At 42.6% G+C, this 19,674-nt stretch overlaps 1 protein-coding gene across 27 annotated transcripts in view; it reads right to left on the bottom strand.

The window, feature by feature from the left end:
* Positions 1-221: 221 nt before the first annotated feature.
* The window catches only part of adgrl2a (adhesion G protein-coupled receptor L2a), a 94,509-nt gene continuing 75,056 nt past the window's right edge, over positions 222-19,674 (bottom strand). For 4 of the 27 annotated variants that reach the window (XM_074667365.1, XM_074667369.1, XM_074667367.1 and 1 more), the window contains 16 exons: positions 19,471-19,654; positions 18,624-18,746; positions 18,095-18,300; positions 17,266-17,439; positions 16,284-16,493; positions 15,331-15,551; positions 14,636-14,702; positions 10,729-10,820; positions 9,408-9,452; positions 9,083-9,109; positions 8,236-8,404; positions 7,920-8,048; positions 7,146-7,242; positions 5,320-5,448; positions 4,619-4,636; positions 223-2,769 (listed from right to left, as the gene is read on the bottom strand). In XM_074667365.1, coding sequence (XP_074523466.1) covers positions 1,922-2,769; positions 4,619-4,636; positions 5,320-5,448; positions 7,146-7,242; positions 7,920-8,048; positions 8,236-8,404; positions 9,083-9,109; positions 9,408-9,452; positions 10,729-10,820; positions 14,636-14,702; positions 15,331-15,551; positions 16,284-16,493; positions 17,266-17,439; positions 18,095-18,300; positions 18,624-18,746; positions 19,471-19,654 — 2,739 coding nt within the window. In that variant the 3' untranslated portion in view covers positions 223-1,921. Of the gene's footprint in view, positions 2,770-3,385; positions 3,439-4,584; positions 4,637-5,319; positions 5,449-7,145; positions 7,243-7,919; positions 8,049-8,235; positions 8,405-9,082; positions 9,110-9,407; positions 9,453-10,728; positions 10,821-14,635; positions 14,703-15,330; positions 15,552-16,283; positions 16,494-17,265; positions 17,440-18,094; positions 18,301-18,623; positions 18,747-19,470; positions 19,655-19,674 lie in introns of all 27 variants that reach the window. The other 23 variants (XM_074667372.1, XM_074667374.1, XM_074667387.1 and 20 more) reach the window with 14 other exon arrangements.

Here is a 19,674-nt window from a genome sequence, read left to right as displayed (position 1 = left end):
TAATTAGAGCAAATATGTGTCATACTCGGACATATTATGTGTAATATATTTCTACAACTCCAGCCAAGTGTAGCATTGACCTCTTGTTAGGTCCTTAGACACGTTTCCACTCCCACACGGCATTAAATCCAACATTTTACAGGAGTCCTGCAGTCCTGGGCTGCTTAATAGTGCCAGCTCACTCAATAATTTACTAAGTGGACAATGCTGTGAACCAGTGTCATTTTTGAACCTTTATTAGTGTTACAACCACACAGAGGAACATTTACAATGCAATTTTCCTACCTGAGTTTCTCATCTTTGAATCACATGGAAAGATTTGGCTTCTCTAACACACACGGTGAAATGAGCTCTCTCTATTCTGCAGCGATTTGAAGAAGAAAAAAGAAAACATAACACAAAGCAAATAAATCTCGTGGAGAACAGATTCACCATTTTTTTCTTCTCAAGGTGCTCGAGACTTACTAAGAACCTGAGTCAAAAGTATCTTTTGTCCATAGCAAAATAATCGGCAGTACCAAAAACACAAAGCATTGAAAAGCAACTGGCATTTGACAAAAAATCTCACATTTATTTTATTTGTTAAACAAGTGTTGAACTTTACATCAGTCTTAAGTGATGAGCCCCTTGGTAACATGTTTACATAGAAAACATGAGCTACAGTACAGCATGTATACCAGTGCTGGAAAATATTCACACATTTCCCATTTATTTTTTGGAAAGATTTCAATAAATAAAACGTCCAAACTCAGGCGGAAGAACTACATTTATGATAAAAACTTTATTGTCAAAAGTCGGTTTCATGTACGCTCGCCCATCCCTCTGCTATATGACTGTTAAAAAGGTCTATTTCATTAAGAATTACACAAAAAAACTGTGCAATGCATTAATCACTTTAACTGGGGGTTTGCATTCCCATTCTACTAAAGTAATCATACTTTGGCAAAATCAAAAAATGGTTGATATCAATGAAACTCAATAAGCAAAAACACTGTTCACAAGTGGAAAAAGTGATAATGCATCTTTGTAATTGGTTGAATCTTTCTTCCATAAAATTCAAACATACTACCATGATGAAGTGTTGGAACCATAAACACGCTGTATAACATATGTGCAACTTCTACACAATAGTCTCTCAAACGTTAAATTTTTTAATTAAAAGGTTTCTTCATATTTACGGTTTCCCATGATTTTTTATTTTACACTAGCAATACAACAAAATATATATTTGAGCCATTTTCCTTGACAACAGTTCAATGTACAGTTGAGAAAATATAAGGCCAGGGGCTTGATTGCTAGTGGTTATACAATCCAAACTTCATGGTGATGGAGGGCGAGTCTGGGCCAACGGGACCTTATATTCCTTCTCTAACAGTCTGATCAGGAACATTTACAAACAGAGTCCTCGTCCTGGCCCAGAGAGGGTGGGTTGTTTACAATAAAAAAAGGAAAGAAAAGAGGCTTCGACGCAGATGTTGAGGACTGTATGTACAACCTTTCCACCGGGTAAATTGCTGATCAGATGTAGCAAGTAATGTTATTTTTTTTTTCTTTTTAAACTTTTTTAAAATTTTCGTACCTTAAATTTTTCTCAATAATTCAACAGCAGCAGCACATTTAATACATAGTTGGCTTGTCTCTTAAAATTGAATTCAACTCTGCATTTTATGTACAGTCTCATTGAATTTATGCACTGCCATTGCTGTGCACCAAGTCTGCAGGGGGGGGCGAGGAGGCATGTCTGGGGAAAAAGGAGATGGCAATGCAGCTGGAGGAGAAGGGTTTGTAAAACGACAAGTGTTTGAGACGGGGCTTCAAGGATCTCTTCAAAATAAAACACAAACTTTGCCTCCCTGGCACCAGTGTGTCCTCCAAGAGGTCAGGGCTGCAAAAGGGCAGGAGCATGATTATTTAAATACATTTAAAGGCTTGTCACTAGCTGCATCTGTCCTTCCCGTACATCGCCCTCTGGGATGCAGCCTTCTGTAGTGATAGGAATAATGTAACCATCACTGCTCCCTCGGCCTATCTGGTAGTAAGCCTGGAGCTGGTGGCCAGATCCCAAGTTAGGCATGCTCTTGTAGTAAACGTCCTCATTCTCACTCCTCTTAGAGGGAGACAGGTCCTCCACCACATCAGGGCTGCTCTCAAGACTGGGAGAGTCCCTCAGATTAGGCATACTAGTGTACAAGGAGTCTCTGTTTGGGGACTGCAGACTGTCATCAGGGTTGGTGGGTGTCAGCTGGCTGACAAACGTCTCCACTCCCCCGTCTGTTCTCACCTTCTTCTGGGGAGCATACAGAAGCGAGTGAGTCCGCTGGGGAATGAGCGGCGCCTCCAGCTCCTGCTGATGGTGTAGCTCGAGGCCCACCGTGTCACCCACGTGCACCAAAGACGAAGCGTCGGCGACAATAGCGTCGTCTTCACTGCTGCTGCCTCCCACCACCGTCACCTTGGGCGGAGCCCGCTCCGCATGGTGGTGATGGTGGTACTGCGGGTGCTGCTGGTGGTGGGGTGGGTGGTGTAAACTGGGGTGCTGCTGCTGTTGCTGTTGGAGGCTTTTGTTACAGGCACGCAGGTTGTTGTGTACTAACTCAGAGATGATCATTTTCTCGAAGGCAGCATCGTCCAGACTGAGGCCGCAGTCTACGACCTGCACGCTGTCGCCAAAGTCCCCATTGCGGAGTGAGTAGCTATTGTTAAAGTTACCATTTAGCGGTAGAGTATCCATTGCACTTGTATCCCTCACCGCACTGTTCAGTGAGTGCCCTGAAAAGAGAGGAACATGTGAGTCTTTTTTTTTTTTTTTTCCATTTGTCAACATCAATAACAATCAAATAAGGAAAGAGAAGTTTAATGCTGTTCAGGATGCACTTTCACAAAGAAAACTGTCGTTTAGGCCATGCCAGAGAACTGTTAGTTAGGCACAATCCCCAACATCCACTTAATACGCATGCATCATCACAATGAGAAATCATTTTACTTTCTCACGTATACATTTGAACTTTCCCTTTCTTTAGAATAAGCAGAGCATTGTGCTTTTTAGTCTGCCACAAAAGTGACAAAGCAATGAGAAGGATCCCAAACAACATTAAAAAACAGACTGAAACAGTAAACACCATCACAACACACCAGGCAAGAGTAGATGTCCACAGGTATGAGGCCACAAACGGGCAAGCTACAACACTTACAGGTTTTTCTAGCAACTAAGAGGGTTGGATGTGCCAAGGGAAAGAAAAAAATGGCAGAGATGGGAAAAGATGACATGGACAGAAAGGGAAAGTAGTCATGTATCGACATGGGACAGCCATCTTTGTTCTCACTACAAGGGGAGCCCACAAGCAGCACTCCACCATCACCACACACAGCAGGTGAAAAGACTCACTTTAGACAACTCACATCATGTCTGTCTGCTCAGGCTATCTGGTCTAAGAGCAGCTGATGTACAAAAGAAAGTAAAATGATTTATTTTAACATGAAGAAGAATCACTCAAAAAGAACAAAACACAAAGTAAAGTCTGCAACTTAGCAAGAGCAAGGGTTCAGCAAATAAAATAGACAAGCGTTAAATAGCTTTTACTTTTATAAATAAAAGCCAAAGGCTCCTTTTTTTGTAGGTTTTTGTTTGTTTGTGTTGGTACACTTTGTGTCCATTAGCGGGCAGCTTGTGTACCCAAAGCTGGCAAAGGTCAGAGCTTGCCTGGAGCCCGGCACTTGGCATCCGTCACAATGACAGTTCCCAGCGAGACCCCGGTCGCTAGCAGTACGGCTGAAGAATAACACAGCCGCTGCAGAGGTCAGAGGCAGTCATGTTTGGAATTTCTCTAGGCATGGAGGTCATGGAAAACAGCAGCAAACAGGGATAAATGTTAGTTATGCCATGATTGAGAGAGCAGATAAAGGAAAAATGTGATCTGCTAAAGCTAACAGGCCTCCTGGAAGAACAACTAACTTAAAAAATGAGGATAAGGACAAATGGGATATTTTCCTTGAACGTTTGTCTTTGTCCAAAAAAAGGGGAGTCATTGTGATGTTTGGGGGCAAGTTACAAGGCTTGTTTTTATAAGACTATCAGAGAAAGAGGTGGAAATGACAAGTTTGTGAATTAAAAAGAAGGGTAATTTAAACAGCTGCTGCCATGACATCCATGTGTTTATGACTGCAAAAGGCAATTAATGTCCAGAGAGGTGTGAGGGGAGTACTGCTGGAAACTGAGTGTGCTGAATGCCACAGTTGGACGGGCATTTTAGGATTAAAAGAAAAGAAAGTAAAAGAAAAAGGGAAAAAAAGCTCTAAGTGTTCCTTTCTGCCAGAAAGAAAGCAGCACATTTTGGGGGGTTGGATAAAATCGCAAATTAAGCCAAAGAGAGAGAAGCAGAGTTACGTCAAAGCTGTCAGATCCTGAAGATTACTTCAAATGACTCAGGAAATCTTTTATTTCTCTTCAGATGAGGGGAGAATTTGGTGTGATAATTTTGTGAACCACTTGCTCACTGAGTGTGTGTTAATGGCCTAAAGTAAAACCAGTGATTGTGCCAGGGAGGGGTTTGGTTGTTTTAAATAAGCATGCTGAAAAAAATTTACATTTGATAGGCAAAGTTAAGTTTTACTCCCATACTTGTCTCTCTGTAGGTCACTAGAGGAAGCACAAGGGAAAAGCACAAAACATCACACAGATGCCTTTTCATTTTCAAAACAGAGGAGTACACAACATATGCTTCAGTGTCATGTGCAGCTCAGATACAGACTCATTTTTGAAATTGTCATCTGAATTTGCAGCTTTAAGAATTTCTCCGCTAAAGAAAAATGAGTACGTCTGCAGATCTAAATTCACAAACACAGGTTTACCTCTACACACAAAACTGCCTCCAACACTCAAACCCTCCCCAGGAATAAGCTGTTAAATTCCACACGTAAATCTTAATAATCCATCAGTTTATACTGCAGCTTCAGCCCGACACCACTGTTTACATTATCTCACTGCAGAAGATGTAGTATCTCTTTCCCATCTTAATCATTATGTCCCACTCACAGTTTGGATAAGAGAAACATGAGAGCTCTGTGGGAGGATCACGACCAACCACAAACATCTCTGTACTACATGACACACACACACTGCATACACACATCATGTGTACTGCCTATGTGTGATACACACTCACAAGGTTGGTTTGCACTGTATCAGGTATATGAGGGACAATGATTCGGAGGGAAAGAGGATACTGCAGAACATCCTGCTTTGCTTCTGGTCTGCTTTATACTCAACAGAAAGGGAGAGGAGAATAAAGGAATGCAGGTGAAATAATTAAGTAAGCACACCTGGCGAGTTAAACACTGGAGCCGTCGGGGTGTTACATACGACTGTCTCAGCCAGCAAGGTGTTATAAGGGTTGTTAGTGCCTTGTGGTCGGAGGAGTGGGTTTGTTAGTAGATAGTTTCCGGTCATTCCTGGATAAGCAAGACAAGAAGAGGAGGAGATAAGATATGCGATAGTGAATGAAAGCTTCATGAAGAACAGAAAAACAGGACAGTTTCTGCAAGGTTGCTTGTAATTTTGCAGCATGTCGTGACATCTAGTCTGCCAGCCAAAAATCTGGGTCAAAAGTATTTATTTCCAAGCTGAAAATAAAGAACAAAGTCTGCAATGCAACCGGGGTGAGGTAGAAAATGAGCTCCTATTGATGCGCTCAAGATGTTCAACTTCTCTCGGGCCCCCGCGAGTTAAAGGCCTCAGGTCACAGCTCTTTAAGCCTTCAAATTCATCTACGTGTTCGTCGCACATCATTCAAAAACTATCTATTTTTAAACAACTTCTCATCTGTCTGAGCTCATTAATGCATCTTCTCCTCGCTGAATTTCATGAGTCATGTCTCTTTTCCAATTTGGGCAGCATCATTTGTCAATAATAGCACTCGGCCTGCTTCCCTTTGAATGGGAAAAAGGTTTGAGCACTTGAATCGGCTCAGATTGTAAAACCTGCCTTCATACAAAGAGCAGAATCCTTCCAAGTTTGAAAAATCGAAATCTTAACTTAGACTCACATTTGTCCATTTCTTTCAAAAAACTCATCCTCCTTTAAGTTTCCTCTTCAGCTTGCAGCGTGTTTTAAGGATCTGAGGCTTTTCCACTGCCATTTATCACCTGTGTTAAATGCCATCTGTCATGTTGGGAGGTCTCCAGGGATGTTTTTAATGACAGGGAAGTGCTTCCAGGAGATAGAGCCCTCCTTTAGTGCACTGACTCCACAGGGTAACTAGGCTGCTACACCCTGGAGTGATCAATATCCAACCTCCACTTTAACATCTTCGGGAACCAGTTAAAGAAGAACAAACAAAAAAAAACCCTACTTCTCTATTATTGCGGATGCATCAGTGAGTCAAAATGTGCTCTAAAGCCTGAGGTGTAATGTTTTATTTTGTAGGAAGTGACAGCAGAAAAAGAGACAGGAGTCAGAAAGCGGCAGGGACAGGAGTCAGTGAAGTTAAACCACCTCGCTTTAAACCCTCCTTTCCTTTGCATGCTTGGAAAGCCATTTCAGCTGCAGCGGAAAGCCTAACAACGCACTAAGCACTCAGGGTCACCGAGAGTTGAACATCATCTTCTCATCATCATATTTGTGCTCAAGCTAAATAATAAATGACAGTTTTTTCTGCTCCCTCCCTCACAAATCCTCCTGTAAAGTAACAAAGGTCACCTTATGTGCCGGGCAACAAATGGCCTCTGCGTGTTAGGATTCCTCTGAAATAAACTTTATATTCTGCTGTTTTTAGTCTTGTCTATGTTTCCCCTGAGCCTGGGTGTGAACTCTGGACAGCCAGCACTTACAGAAAAAAACCTTCTTCAAGCCTTGCCCCAATTTGAGAGTGACGTTACCGGCCAGGATGACAGCTCATGGTATTTGAGGACGGATTTTTGTAATCCTCTGCAGGCAGAACAGAGAGACTAGACCAAAGGCCTAAATCTTTTTTTCCTCCTTCTCCTTTTCCCCGTCCTGCTCTGTCTTTTCAAGCTGAAGGCATTTATTCTGATTACCAGAGTGAGATCGTCAATGGCCGCGTGAGATCATAAGAACTTGAAGGAGGTATATTTTTAGCTGTATGATGAAATGTGTGTATAAGTGTGAGAGAAACGAGGTGTGAACTGACCTTGGTTAAGGGTGGAGGTGCTGTTGATGTCACCTGAGATAAAGGAGGACTCAGATTGCTTTCTTACGGTGTCATTCCACATTCTCCTGATACGACTCTGTCAGGTCAACAAGGGACAGTCATTAGGACTTCAAACAAGCCCGCTCACCTTTCAGATCATCTTCCATTTACGTTCTATGTGCATAGCGCTGGATTTATCACTCCTCGTGTGCCTACTCATACGCAGTGAGGCAGGGACAGAACTAATGCTCCTGTTTCTCTTTGTGTCTTTCAATGGCAACTTTTGAAAGACTTCAACTCCAGTCACAAGAGCCTTTCACATGGCTGAAGGTTATCGTGTGATGGAGACAGGGATGTTTCTCTAAAAACACATCTGGAGGTGTTTCATCAAGCCCGTATGAATAATAAAAAAGACATAAAGCAAATGTGTTTTCTTTCAATTCAGGCTTCCCCCCTTTGGTAAAATGTGCTTGTGGTGCTCTTTAAACAGCGCAGTACTTCCCATGCACATGACGTTAGTGAGAAAAAAAGATAAAAGCAAGTGCTAAAGGGGGCAGAACAGCAGAAAGGTACTCATGCAGTACAGCAGATGCTGCTTGTAAAATGTGGCATGATGTGTATGTCTCTTGATCTGTGTCTGAAGCTGAAAAACACAATGCGCATGTTTTCAACCTTTTTTATGTAACTCTGTGGTCGATAACAATATGAACAAACTGAATTAATTTGTTTGAGTGTGCTGAAACAGTGGATCTTTGTGTGAGGCTGCTGGTCTACCTGTGTACCAGACGAGTAGCGTGCACTGGTCCGTGTGGTTGATGTTTTTGCAGAACCGTGCGAGCTCTCCGTCGGCAGACCTCCGCAGCAGTACGTGTGGCGGAAGCACTTGCTGTACTCTTTGCGGACCTGCCAGAGCAAACAGCTGGGTGTTTACATGTATTGTTGACTTAACATATGAGTGAGCCAAAAACCTTGAAGCAAGCTGTGTTTATTCTTTATATCATCGTGCAGCGCTCTTTGAATTTGTCATGCTCACACAAAGGTCTTCTGACATTCTGGTGCGATTCACTTTGAGAGACCACAAAGAACTTACTTTTTTCTGAAGAAGGCAGTGGAAGATAAAGATAAACATTCCTTGAAAGGCGTTGAATATGGTGAAGAGGTACGCCATGACAATTGAGGCCTCGTTGATAAAGAAGAGGCCGAAGGACCATGTGAGACCCAGCAGACACAACAAAGCGAAGGCACCCAGGACCCAGGATCTGAAGGACAGGCAGAGAAAACACAGAGAGGAACATGAGGGGCATCTCTCAGGAGAATGAGTGTGATTTTGAATCACCATTACTATGGCAAAAGTAGGATAAAGAGGGAAAAAAACAGCAATCCTTACAACCTGTTTCCCCACTGTCCCGCACTCTAATGCAGTCCCTGTCATCAAATTGTCGTAAATGATACAAAACCTTGATCTGTTTTCCTGTGAGTAATGTTTGATTTCTCAGAGGTGACATATCAGCATAATCAAACAGAATATCATATTTATAAATAATCTTAAAAAGCTTTATCATAGGCTGAATATTTATCCGGTGAGTGTGGTGTTAAGCTGGAAAACTTCAACAGATGTGGAAAGAGTTCAAGGAAAAACAACACAAGGTCCACTGCCTCGTGTGTGAAGGTCCTGTGGAGCCTTCAGACACCAGCAGCAGTCACAGATCAGCACTCAAACACTCCACAGCCACGAAAAAAAACAACACCAACAGTGGATATAAAGATGATGAACTCTGTGAAAGTGAACAGTCACACGGACAATGGATGAGTAGCTCTGAAGCTGCAGTTCTGGGAGAAGATGAAGACAGAAAAATGGAAAAAGAAAGAAAGAATACAAGTAGAGAGAGAATAAACTAGAAGCTGAAGAGGGGACTTCTGGGGCAACATGTCCTTACTTGATAAACTGTTTATTATCTTCATAGCTAGAAAGCATGATAAGCAGGGAAAGAGAGACACAATTAGATCAGAGCGCATCACAGCGTGGGTTAAAGTGAGATATTTTCAACTTTGATCCGAGGGGGAATCAGGACAGGCAATAGAATTAATGCTCCAAGATGAGGAGAGAATTGTGTGTTTTTTTTCCTGTTGATGATTCAATTACACAATTATGTGAAAAGCATTTGGTGGGAACACATTGGCTGTTGTTGCATTTATGCTACTGTATGCGAGGGTGGGTGTTGTGTGGGTAAAGAAGTCTGAGTCATACGTTAAAAAGCTTACCCCGGCAAATCTGTATTATAGTAGCCATCGCACACGCGATAATTACTGGTGTGGTTCGCAGAACAGAGAGAGGGGAGGAAGGATAGCAGAGGACAGAAGAGAGGAGAGGAGAGGCTGTGTGTTAACTTTGCTTTCACATGCAACATGCAATGACACTGAAATTCAGAGCAAACTTTGGCACAAAGGAAAACACCACAAGGACACAGCTATTAATACACAATGTGCTTCTGCAGTTCAAAAACATCCCAGTGCAAATCTGACTGCCACCCTGGTGGGTCTGTGTTCTGTTGTGGTTTTCTTGATAAGGTAGAAGCCTATCACAAATAAACCCAGTGGTCTAAAAAAGCCTGTTTCTGGCTGTTCATCCTGATTGCAGTTTTACCACATCGCCCTAATGTTGCACACATTCATTTAAGAAAAATGAAACATAACAAACACAAGATGGAAATAGCCACACCACTGAGTCTTTACAAAGTGGTGAGGGTAGAAGTGCGTCACATATGGTGCGAACTGACATGAGGCTGTAAGCAACAAAACCAAAAAAAACCCACGGGAGAGAGCCTGAAATCCAGTCTGCAGAAAACAGCAATAAATATTGCTTTCATAGAAGTCCAAGAAAACAAAACAATTAGTGCAACAGCAAACATTGTTTCCTTTCCCAAAGCAAAACACGTCATAAATGTCGAGGCAACACAGAAAGCCTCAACCAGAAGAACTGCTGGTGGTGGTGGTGGTGGGCTGGTCAGAAGAGGATTTTTTTTTCTTTTCTGGGATATGACGCTGGGATCTTTCAAAAGAAAAAAAAAAAAGCTTGACATGCTCCAGCAACAAACACACATGGTAGCTGTTACACTGTTACCCCACCCTCGCAGAGCGAACAGCGCACAGTTAGGTCGCAGCCTGAGAGTGATGTGTGTCATGCCAGAGCGGTTCTGCGGCTGGTGGCTGGGAGCGAAACAACAAAGGACGCACAAGACGACTCATAAAGTCTGCAAAGTCATCGTGATGGGAAAGTCGAGCCAAAAGTTGTCCGAAAACTGTGCAACAAACTGAAGCCAAAATGATTTGAGTATGGTCAGAATAATCTTAAAAACTGACAGAAAAAAACTGTTAACATCTCTTTTGAGGTCAGTACTCAAGTTTGGATAGGAGCTGGGAACATGATTCATTTTCTCATGGAATATTAATTATTAGAATAAAAACATTACTGTAGGAGTAAAAAAGCATTAGCTTTGCAGAGGACAGTGTGAGAACAGCACCTGTGTTATAACACTGATAAGCAGCAGAATGTGGGGGTTCAGCAAACAACCCTTTTACTTACTTTATATTCTCCAGGCGGCTGGAGTCTGGTTTCAGGGTGGTGGAGTGCTTCACCATTTTGTACATTGTGATGACCAGGAAGATGAGATTGAGCTGTCAAAACAGAGTAATGGCAGTGTTAATAAATGAAGATGTAGAACTGGAGGTATAGCAGACAGAGAGAAGGGGAAAAAAACTGATAATTTGCCTATAAGTATTAAAGGAGGAGAGCCTTTAAATCTCTGCATGTCCATAGACTAATCCAATAAACATCTATCGCTCCAGCCTGCCTCAGACCATCCGACTGGCGCCAAATTTAGTGTCATTGATATCAATAAGAGCATGGAAATGCATTAAAATCCATCACAGTGGAGAAAAAAAAGGAAAAGGTAGAAACAGCCACACAGCAGCAGTCTGAAGGAGAAAATAAGAGAAATAAAAGAGTGTCTTCTGTTAGGAAAAGACTGCATATCATTTTGTGCACATTGTGGCATATTACAGGATATCAGCAGCCACAAAGGGCTCAAGGTAGCGAGGTGTAGTTTGTTCGATTCTTCTATGTGGGTAGATAAAAATAAAGAAGGCGAGATGGAGGTCTAGCATGTTCCTGTGTGTGAAATCTTAAGGGAGCCAGTGGCACATATCTGGTTGAAACAAGGATGCCAAGTGCTGCGTTTTTCACCCGTTTATTCGCTACCTTAAAAATCAATAGTGTGATTTAGAGACACAAAGGCTGGATGGGCAAGCAGGGAGCCCGCTTCAAATAATTTACTTCAAAAAACATTTATTCTGGGGCAAACTAGTCCCTGACACAGCATGTACATGCACTCACAGCAGAGGTAGCAGACTGTGAGCCAGGCATGTATGAATAATGTCAAGGAATATCTTAGCAACATTTAAATGTGTGCCTCAAATACTGTGAGTCAAAGGATCAGAGAAATAAAAATACAGCAGACAAAAACACTTAAGATACCAAATCTGTGGAATGTGAGAAACAAAAAACCAACATACAAATAAGCTCTTAGCAAAGACTAAAGCTGTTTCCAGGTGAGTGTTTCACTGTGTTGCAGCGTTGTGTTGTCCTCGTAATGACAGACCATTGTTGAGCTGAAAAGACAGCCGCATGGCCAGCATGAGGGCATGAAATAAATGAATGACCTTTGAGAGCCGAACTCAGACCTCGGACATTCACTCCTGAACAGAAATTCTCGGTGTTCTGCTGCACGCTTCTATCAAAAGACTGCCTGTGATCAATACATCACCCCTCCACATGCAATCAACTCATGGAGCCGTGCACAATAACACGGGCAGTAAAAGAGGGCGGGAAAAAAAAGAGCGAAAAAAATCTTCTTTTATATCACAGGCGGCACTGAAACTATGTTTTGTTTCGCAGCTATCAGCCATTATTTCTATCAGTCGCCTGCATGAGTCAGACAGTGGGGGGAGGGGGGCGGGACGGGGAAGGCGAGGACTTTTCAAAAAGCCTTTCACACAGCCTGGAGTGGTGACATGGATCCAATGAGACAGAGGAGAGGGACACAGTACTTTAAAGCAACCTAGCAGCACGGCACATGTTCCCACCCCCACCTACACGCTTTCGCAGCCCTTCCTGGGGGGATCCCTCCTTTGCCGGAGCAGAGCTGTCTTGCCTCTATCCTTCACTCTGTCTCTGAATCATCGGTGCAAGCCATGCAGAAGCACCTCGGCACGCTGGGACTGAGGAGAAAGCTTTTTCTGAAGTGGACTGTGTGTGTACACACTGAACTCCAAATGAACTGCGGGGGATAAAATATTAAAGGTGCAGATGGAGCTGTCCAGATGATAAGAACTGCTTGCGACGTGTCATGATCCAAGAGGCCTTGTGTTGAAGCTATCTCAAGCATACTAATGGCTCCCCCCCACCAGTCATTACTTCCATGTTCCCCTTTCATGGAGCTAATACCCCCTGTGCCCAGAGACAGGGCAACCTCAGCCTGAGAACATGGATCTAAATGCTTCCACCAGCTTTGTTTTTGTCTGCGTTAGAGCCTGATTCAGCCAGGAAAAAAAATCAGGAAGGGCTAGAGAACAAGAAGAAACAAAAGGATGGAAAAAGCATGGCCACCCTCAGTTAAACCAACATTAGTTGGCACAAACAGAGTTTGGGAGGTGGGGTGGGGATCCAGACATGAGCCGAGGCAGCAATGTTTTCTCTCCTTTTCTCTTGCTCATGTGCCTTTTCTCCCCCTCTCTCCCTCATTGACAAGGACACAGCCAATTTGTAGAGAAACCAGGGTCACGGATGGTGTAGACAAACCTTGCTCCTGCACACTCCCCTGAGATGCCCCTTTCCACAGTACTTTGTCTTTTTGAGTCAATTGTTGCACAGAATCAGAGGAGCAGTGCACGCTGCCTGAACCAGTGCTGCAGAACCTCATTCCTGTCACACATTAGCTCTGCTACAATACATTAGTTCCTCACAGGGTCATGATTCTATCTCTGCGGTCATCACCGCCGGGATCCTGATCATCATTTTCACCGCGGACACATTTTTCATGCAAATCATCAGAGAAGCAACGCTGCGATTGGAAAACAATGAGGGCCCAATTTAAGAGGAGGAAACATATTCCTGTGTGGCTGACAGAGCATTTGCTGAGACAGGGAGAAATGTGTGTTTGTTTTAATACAATGTTAGCTTTTCCCTCAATTATAAGCTCACACGTTCAAGGCGGGTGTTGAGCCAAAAAAAAAAAAAAAGAAGAAGCGAAAACAAAAAAGAAACAGGCACTGCAACATTTACTCAAAGGCATTTCAATCTGACACAGGTTTCTGTGTGCTCTATCCATTTTTTAACTGCGACATCGAGTGGCTATGTCTGTAAAAACTGTGAAATGCGGTCCGGCGAGCGGACTCTTTTTTTATTTATTCTGTTACAACACAGACAAAGAGCTGAGCTATATCTTTACTTTGAAAGCTCCAAGCGCTCTGCAAATGGCTCGCTGGAATTTGACATGGGTGCCCCCTCTCTCCCTTATATTTTCAGTGTCAGTTTGATGTTCAACAGAGGGCACTGCACCTGTAGATACAGTACCAACCATTATGCCTGATAATGAACACAGGACTGAACAAATATCACCCGTCCTCCCTTGCGCAGCAGCAAGACAAGTTTGCAGAGCTTCCTCATCCCTTGGTGTGCAGGAGGGCAAAGCAATACATGGTGTGTTGGGCTGAGAGAACACATCTGAGGAAAACCACCTGCTATTTCCTCTTTTTTTGTACAGGAAGGCAAGACTCCCTAAGGTCTCATTCTTCTGAGCCTCTCTGATGGAGCGAGAGATAATAATGTCATGACCAGTAAATAATTGCATGCCTCAATGGGACATATGTCATTATGATATCCTATATGTCCTTCACCCTGACAGTCTCTGACCAAACAGAGAGGTGCCTTTGCTTTTCTTCTGCTCCACACTAGTGTCATCTGCTGTTTACTGAAGGCAGACAAACACCCGAGGAAGCAGATGCAGAGGTGGGAAAAGGGATTTGTGAAATGTTGCAGTGCCATCTCGCTGTGTTTGCAAGCAAACCCAAACGCCATGTTTGTTTTTGAGGGTCCTTTGTCACGAAAACTTGAAGGGCATTCAGTGTTGTCCGCAAAGTGAGACTTTTATGGGAGAAGTGTGAACGTGAGGTTAAAGTACACTATCACATCCTGATCCTTGTCAGGAGGTGAGTGGCAACGGGAAGTGTCGAATTCTTCAGAATCTGTCTTTGGTGCAAAATTAACCTGTCATCACTGAGGAGCAAAAAAAAAAAAAGAATCCGTCAGACTCTTCCCTCAGTTCAACCATCACGCTTCTTTTATCTCGCTCCTTCATCTCTTTCATCTCTGCCTCTCAGTCCCTGACTCACTCTGTCGCTCTCAGTATTCAAAGAAAAATAAAACGGCTTACCATGATGATAAAGGTGACAGGTCCTATAAAACTCCATATGAAGTGATTGTCCACATTTAACCAGCACCTGTGACAAAGAAACACACACTTCAGCTGAGGAATGCTGCATGGTGAAAACAATATCAGAGGTGCCTTAATGCTTAAGGAAATAAATCATATTTTTGCACATTTAGGTGTAATATCTCCTCAATATTTCACTCTGAGTGTTAGAAATGCCCCTTTAACAGGTTGAACATTAACACAAGTGTAGACTCAGAGGGCAGACCCCATGAAGCCCCTCTTGAAAGCTTGTTCTTAGCTGTGATCTGGCCATTAATCTATGTAAAAGCCTTTTTTTCTGCACAGTACTCTCCTCTTTAAGAGCGCATTTACAAACAAGAGGTCACAGGAGGGTCTTTAAGCAGAAAGGCATTAATGTAGCTGCGGCCCCCCTGAAACCACAGTGTCGAGTTCGTCAGCCACTTTCAAATGACATAAAAAATTGAGCAGCTGTCCAACCCTGGCGAAAGGAGCTCAAATGTTTTGGTGGTACTCTCCGGAGAGGCACAAAAGGCGCTGGCAGAAGTGATAAGTAGATTTCTTTTCAAAAGCTGCCACGCACAGACACAGCAGGTAAACCCACACAGTGTAGCATCCAGAGTGTTTTCGTTGTGCATTTCCAAGACTTTTTTTTTTCCTTAAAAAATAGCACTTACGCTTTCTCTGTCCCATAGCTGCTGTAGTCGATGGCTGCGGACACAGCAACCACAATGGCAGGAAAAAGATAACCCGTTACATAGTAGTACTTTTTCCGAGAGTATTCGCTCTCAAAAACTTCAACGAGCATGAGGTACAGCTGGACCCCCTCGAGACACATCCAGGAGAAGGAGGCCAGGAAGAAGTAGTGGAGGATCCCTGCGATGATGGCACAACCAATCTAAAGCAGAAACACAACTTATTATCCAAGAGGTTAAAAAACAAACATTTTTTCATTATATTTTTGTCCTAAACATGTCGTCAAGTCCTTGGTTAAACATGACACGAGGAATCACCACTGAACTCCAAATCAAAACTTATATATCACATATCCTGTCTTTCATTAAAACGTCTTAGAAAAAAGTGAATTTCACTGCTGCTTCAGCTATTCAGCTGATCACTCTTAGCTGAACCTGCTGAAAAGGTAATGAATATTCATTCACCACACGGGCTCTGACTATGCACAGGTTTAAGTTTCCATCAGCACTGTCGAAATTCAAATAGCATTCATATTGTAAGGTTAGAGCAGATTTAATCATAGAGCTCAGCTTTGATTCCCAGCTGTATGCAGAAAATTGTTTTGTGCTTCAGGAGATTGGAGAGAAAATGTAGGTGAAAAAAGGGGGGAAAAAAGTACAGATGCTGACTTCACCATGGCAACTGCGACTTTAAGTGAAAGAGGAAAAAAGAGCTGTCAAGCAGAAGACACGGCCCCTTAGTAATCTATATTAATGGTGCTGTTCCACTCATGTCATGTCAGGGACAAGCAGGGTAGGTTAGAAACAAACAATACTTAAAGTCTCATCAATTTTCCTCTGAAAGGGTCTTTTGTTTTGTTTCAGAGGTGAGCGGAGATAAAGTGAGAGGAAATAAATCAAAACCAAATCAATAAGGTGAAATTGTTCTGGCTTACCCACGGTTTCGTCATATCGATACCAATTAGGAATATTAACTCTGCAATGAAGAGATTGATGCACAGGTTCTTGTGGATGGTGTTGCGGTCGCTCTGTAAGCCCCGGAAGAAGCAGAAGGTGAATATACTGATGGTGAGGCAGACGAGAGATACCACGATCCCCACACGAGTGATGACGGTCAGAAGCAGAACATGCACTCTGTCCTTCACCTGGAAGACATAAAGGATGAATAACAATTTACAAAATATGTCTGTGAGTGAAAAGAATGTCAGCTCTGTGATCAGCTTTCCCGACTAATGTGACCTAATTCTAACATCTCTTCCTCCCGACTCTCTTTACTCAGCTAATTTAAGATTACAGCTAAGCCAAATCTTACTGAAACACAAGATGATTTTAGGGGGGAGGATGTGTTTCTCGTGCACAACATTTTGTTGATTTTCTTCAAACATGACTCCAGATTTTCTTTAGAAGCAGGGGGAAACTTTTCCTTCTCAGCTTCAAAAAATCCATTCAAGAAGTCCCCACTTATTCACGCTGAAGCCATTATCTGTGATGGAGGGTCTTGAGTTCTCCTTGTCTGATTTTAGGAAAGCACAGACCAAAATCATGCAAGCAAGTGAGCTGAGGAAAATTACACCAAATATTTAGATTAAAAAATGTACAAATGTTTCTTCAGGCTTCCTTTGGGGATTCTTTGGAAGGGTTCTGCATATTTTAGAAAAAGTCTCCAGATACTTGAGAATATGATGTGTGTCGAACAGAGTTTGACTACATTTAACAGCTAATGAAATCAGTACAGTCACTTTAACAGCAGTTTTCACTCCTAACCTAGCCTGTAAATAATCTGTAGCCACAGAAACAACAGTGTTTGCAGTTTGCCAGTGAAAGAGATCAATAGTTTTGAATACTACAGCTAAGGGTAGAGTAAAAGGCAGTTAGAGGTGCACAGAAAAAAAAAAAAAAAAGAAGGAAGTGACTTACTGAGATTTCTCTGTGTGCCATGAGGATGGCAAAGTTGGTGAGATGGCTGCAGGAGCAGGTAGTGTGTGTTTTGTTGGAGTCCAGGAGTTTGCAGCCTTGGGTGGACCAGTAGCCCATCATACTCCTCTCTGAGTAATTCCAGAAGGAGCAATTGGGGTTGAAGTAGCGCTCCATCTGCAGATAAAAAGAGATATGGTTAAGTGTCCAAATAATTGACTGCCTGAAATTGAAGTACATGTAGAACACAGAGGCCATTTACCCCCTACTCGTACAAAGTATTTCTCCGCACTGATATGGATGAGGATTTTTCACTTCACAGCTCTCATGAAGCAATTCACATGTTGTATCTCATTTGGCACATGCTTGCCAAATCAACCGAAGCATAGTCTTGGTGTACGACGCCTTAATAACATAGAGAGGCATAATTGTTTGACGGCATGTCTTTGGAATTGCACAATTTCTCTGATAAAGAATGGAGACACGCACGGCCCTCTGGGAACTCTAGTGACAACTTTAAAAGACAAAAGATAATTGGCGCTCCAGTAATTTCATCCTAGATTGTACGGCTAATCTAGGAGTTAATTTCCCCCACTATAAGAGAAAATGGGTATCATTTATATCCCAATGTTGATTAAAGAATTAGTTTTCATTAAGAATTCACTTAGGTTCTAAAGACTCCTTTAATTTGATGTTCAGTGGCTTAAATAAACTGCCGACTGACCTAGCCAGACATTTACAATTCAAATAGCAGATCTCTGTCTACTCCTGATGTTCCCTCCTGGTGTTCTTTAATATGACCTCTCCATTCACTTCAGCGGGGGACACTTACATCAATGTGCTTCAGGGTAAAAATCACCGGGTCATTAATGAATACACGGCTGGACTCTTTGTTGATTGAGGCGGCGATGATGTCAGAATTGACAGCCACCGACAGGTTGCGCCCGTAAGCCTCATTGGCCATCTTGATGGTGGCGTTTTCTGTGCCAAGGAACTGGCCCAGATTTTTGTAGAGTACAAACACCAGCTTTGCAACCCCTGAAGATGAGAACAGACAGTGGAGAGTTGGAAAGAATAAAGCCTGCAGAAGATTTCATACAGTGAGGAAAAAGAAAAACATGTTTTTTGACTGTTTGCTGCAGAGTGTTTAAAAACATACATAAAATTAAGAAAGTTAACTGCAAGAATAACAGAAAGATGAGGGACACACTCATACAAATTTGTCTGTTTTTCAGACAAAATCCAAGCAAAACTGAAACAGACACTCTTTACTCTTTTTAAGCATGGAATAAGCCCTCCATTGCTCCAAGAGCTGGCTGAACAACAGTTTCTGTTCTTCGGAGACATTTGAAAGAGCTCACCATTCCGACTGTTGAGCTTGACGGTGTTTGCCGATAGCTGGATCGAAATACCATCCTTACTGGATTGTGGAAATTTAAAATCCTGGACCTGGCCGTCTGTGCTGAGGACATAAACATCCAGGACTGCCAGATAAAGAGGGGTTGGATAAGAAGGGATAGAAGGAGGAGTGGATAAGATAATGGTCAATTCATACTGGTGGACTTGACAGCAGTAGCAAAAAATGAAAGAGAAAGAGAATACTGATGCCGCAGCTTTGTCCCTGACATTTCAACAAAAAATGAGATGTTGGCACAGACCAAAAGACGTCGCGAGGACTCAAACACTAAATCTTTGTGACAGTAAGCTGCACAATAAAGTGTCAATCATAAAGTAATCATTTCATCCCAGTGAGACTCCTCTAATATGAATGAAACAACTGCAAACACGAAGGAGAAGTCTTCCTTATATGGTTTAACGACAGGAGAAAATGAGAGAGGGAAAGGGATAAACAATGCACTTTTTCTGAATGTGCAGCAGGCTAATGTTCACATTAATGTATAGAGTTACAAGGTCTGGACGCATGCATTTATAAACTAAGTGTACGCAATCAGAGAATCCAGTCTATTTAATTGTCTGATATTCATCACTTTGTCAGTAAGCGACTCGTTAAACCTAATATGCGTTGTTTTCTTTTCCCCCGAGGTTTAAACACTTATTATGAAAACAAAGCACTTTTTTATGCTCTGGTCTTGTTTTCCCTATCACAAGAGTTCCTCTCTCAATGAATAGAAGGCAATCAAATTAACTGTGCAGGCATCAATCGAGCAGGCTTGGCATTCGCTTACTGCCAACTCTACTTTTACTTACTTATATTGTCTGCAGGAACTTTAACAATGGCAGGCTCCATGAGGTTGTCAGCAAGGACGAAGGCCCCTTCCTCCAAAGTATCCAGTAACATGGTGGCTGCGTGCGTCTGCTCTGTGCTGTTCATGTCCTGCCAGGACTTCAAGGCCTCTGGACGCAGAAGGTTATCCACTGTGTCCACAATGGCCTTGAAGAAGCAGACACACA

The sequence above is a fragment of the Halichoeres trimaculatus genome, unplaced genomic scaffold (assembly GCF_033239565.1).
Source record: "Halichoeres trimaculatus isolate MK-OKI-2021-1 unplaced genomic scaffold, fHalTri1.1 fHalTri1_scaffold_4, whole genome shotgun sequence".
Lineage (NCBI taxonomy): Eukaryota > Metazoa > Chordata > Actinopteri > Labriformes > Labridae > Halichoeres > Halichoeres trimaculatus.
This window is presented reverse-complemented; position numbering and strand designations above follow the sequence as displayed.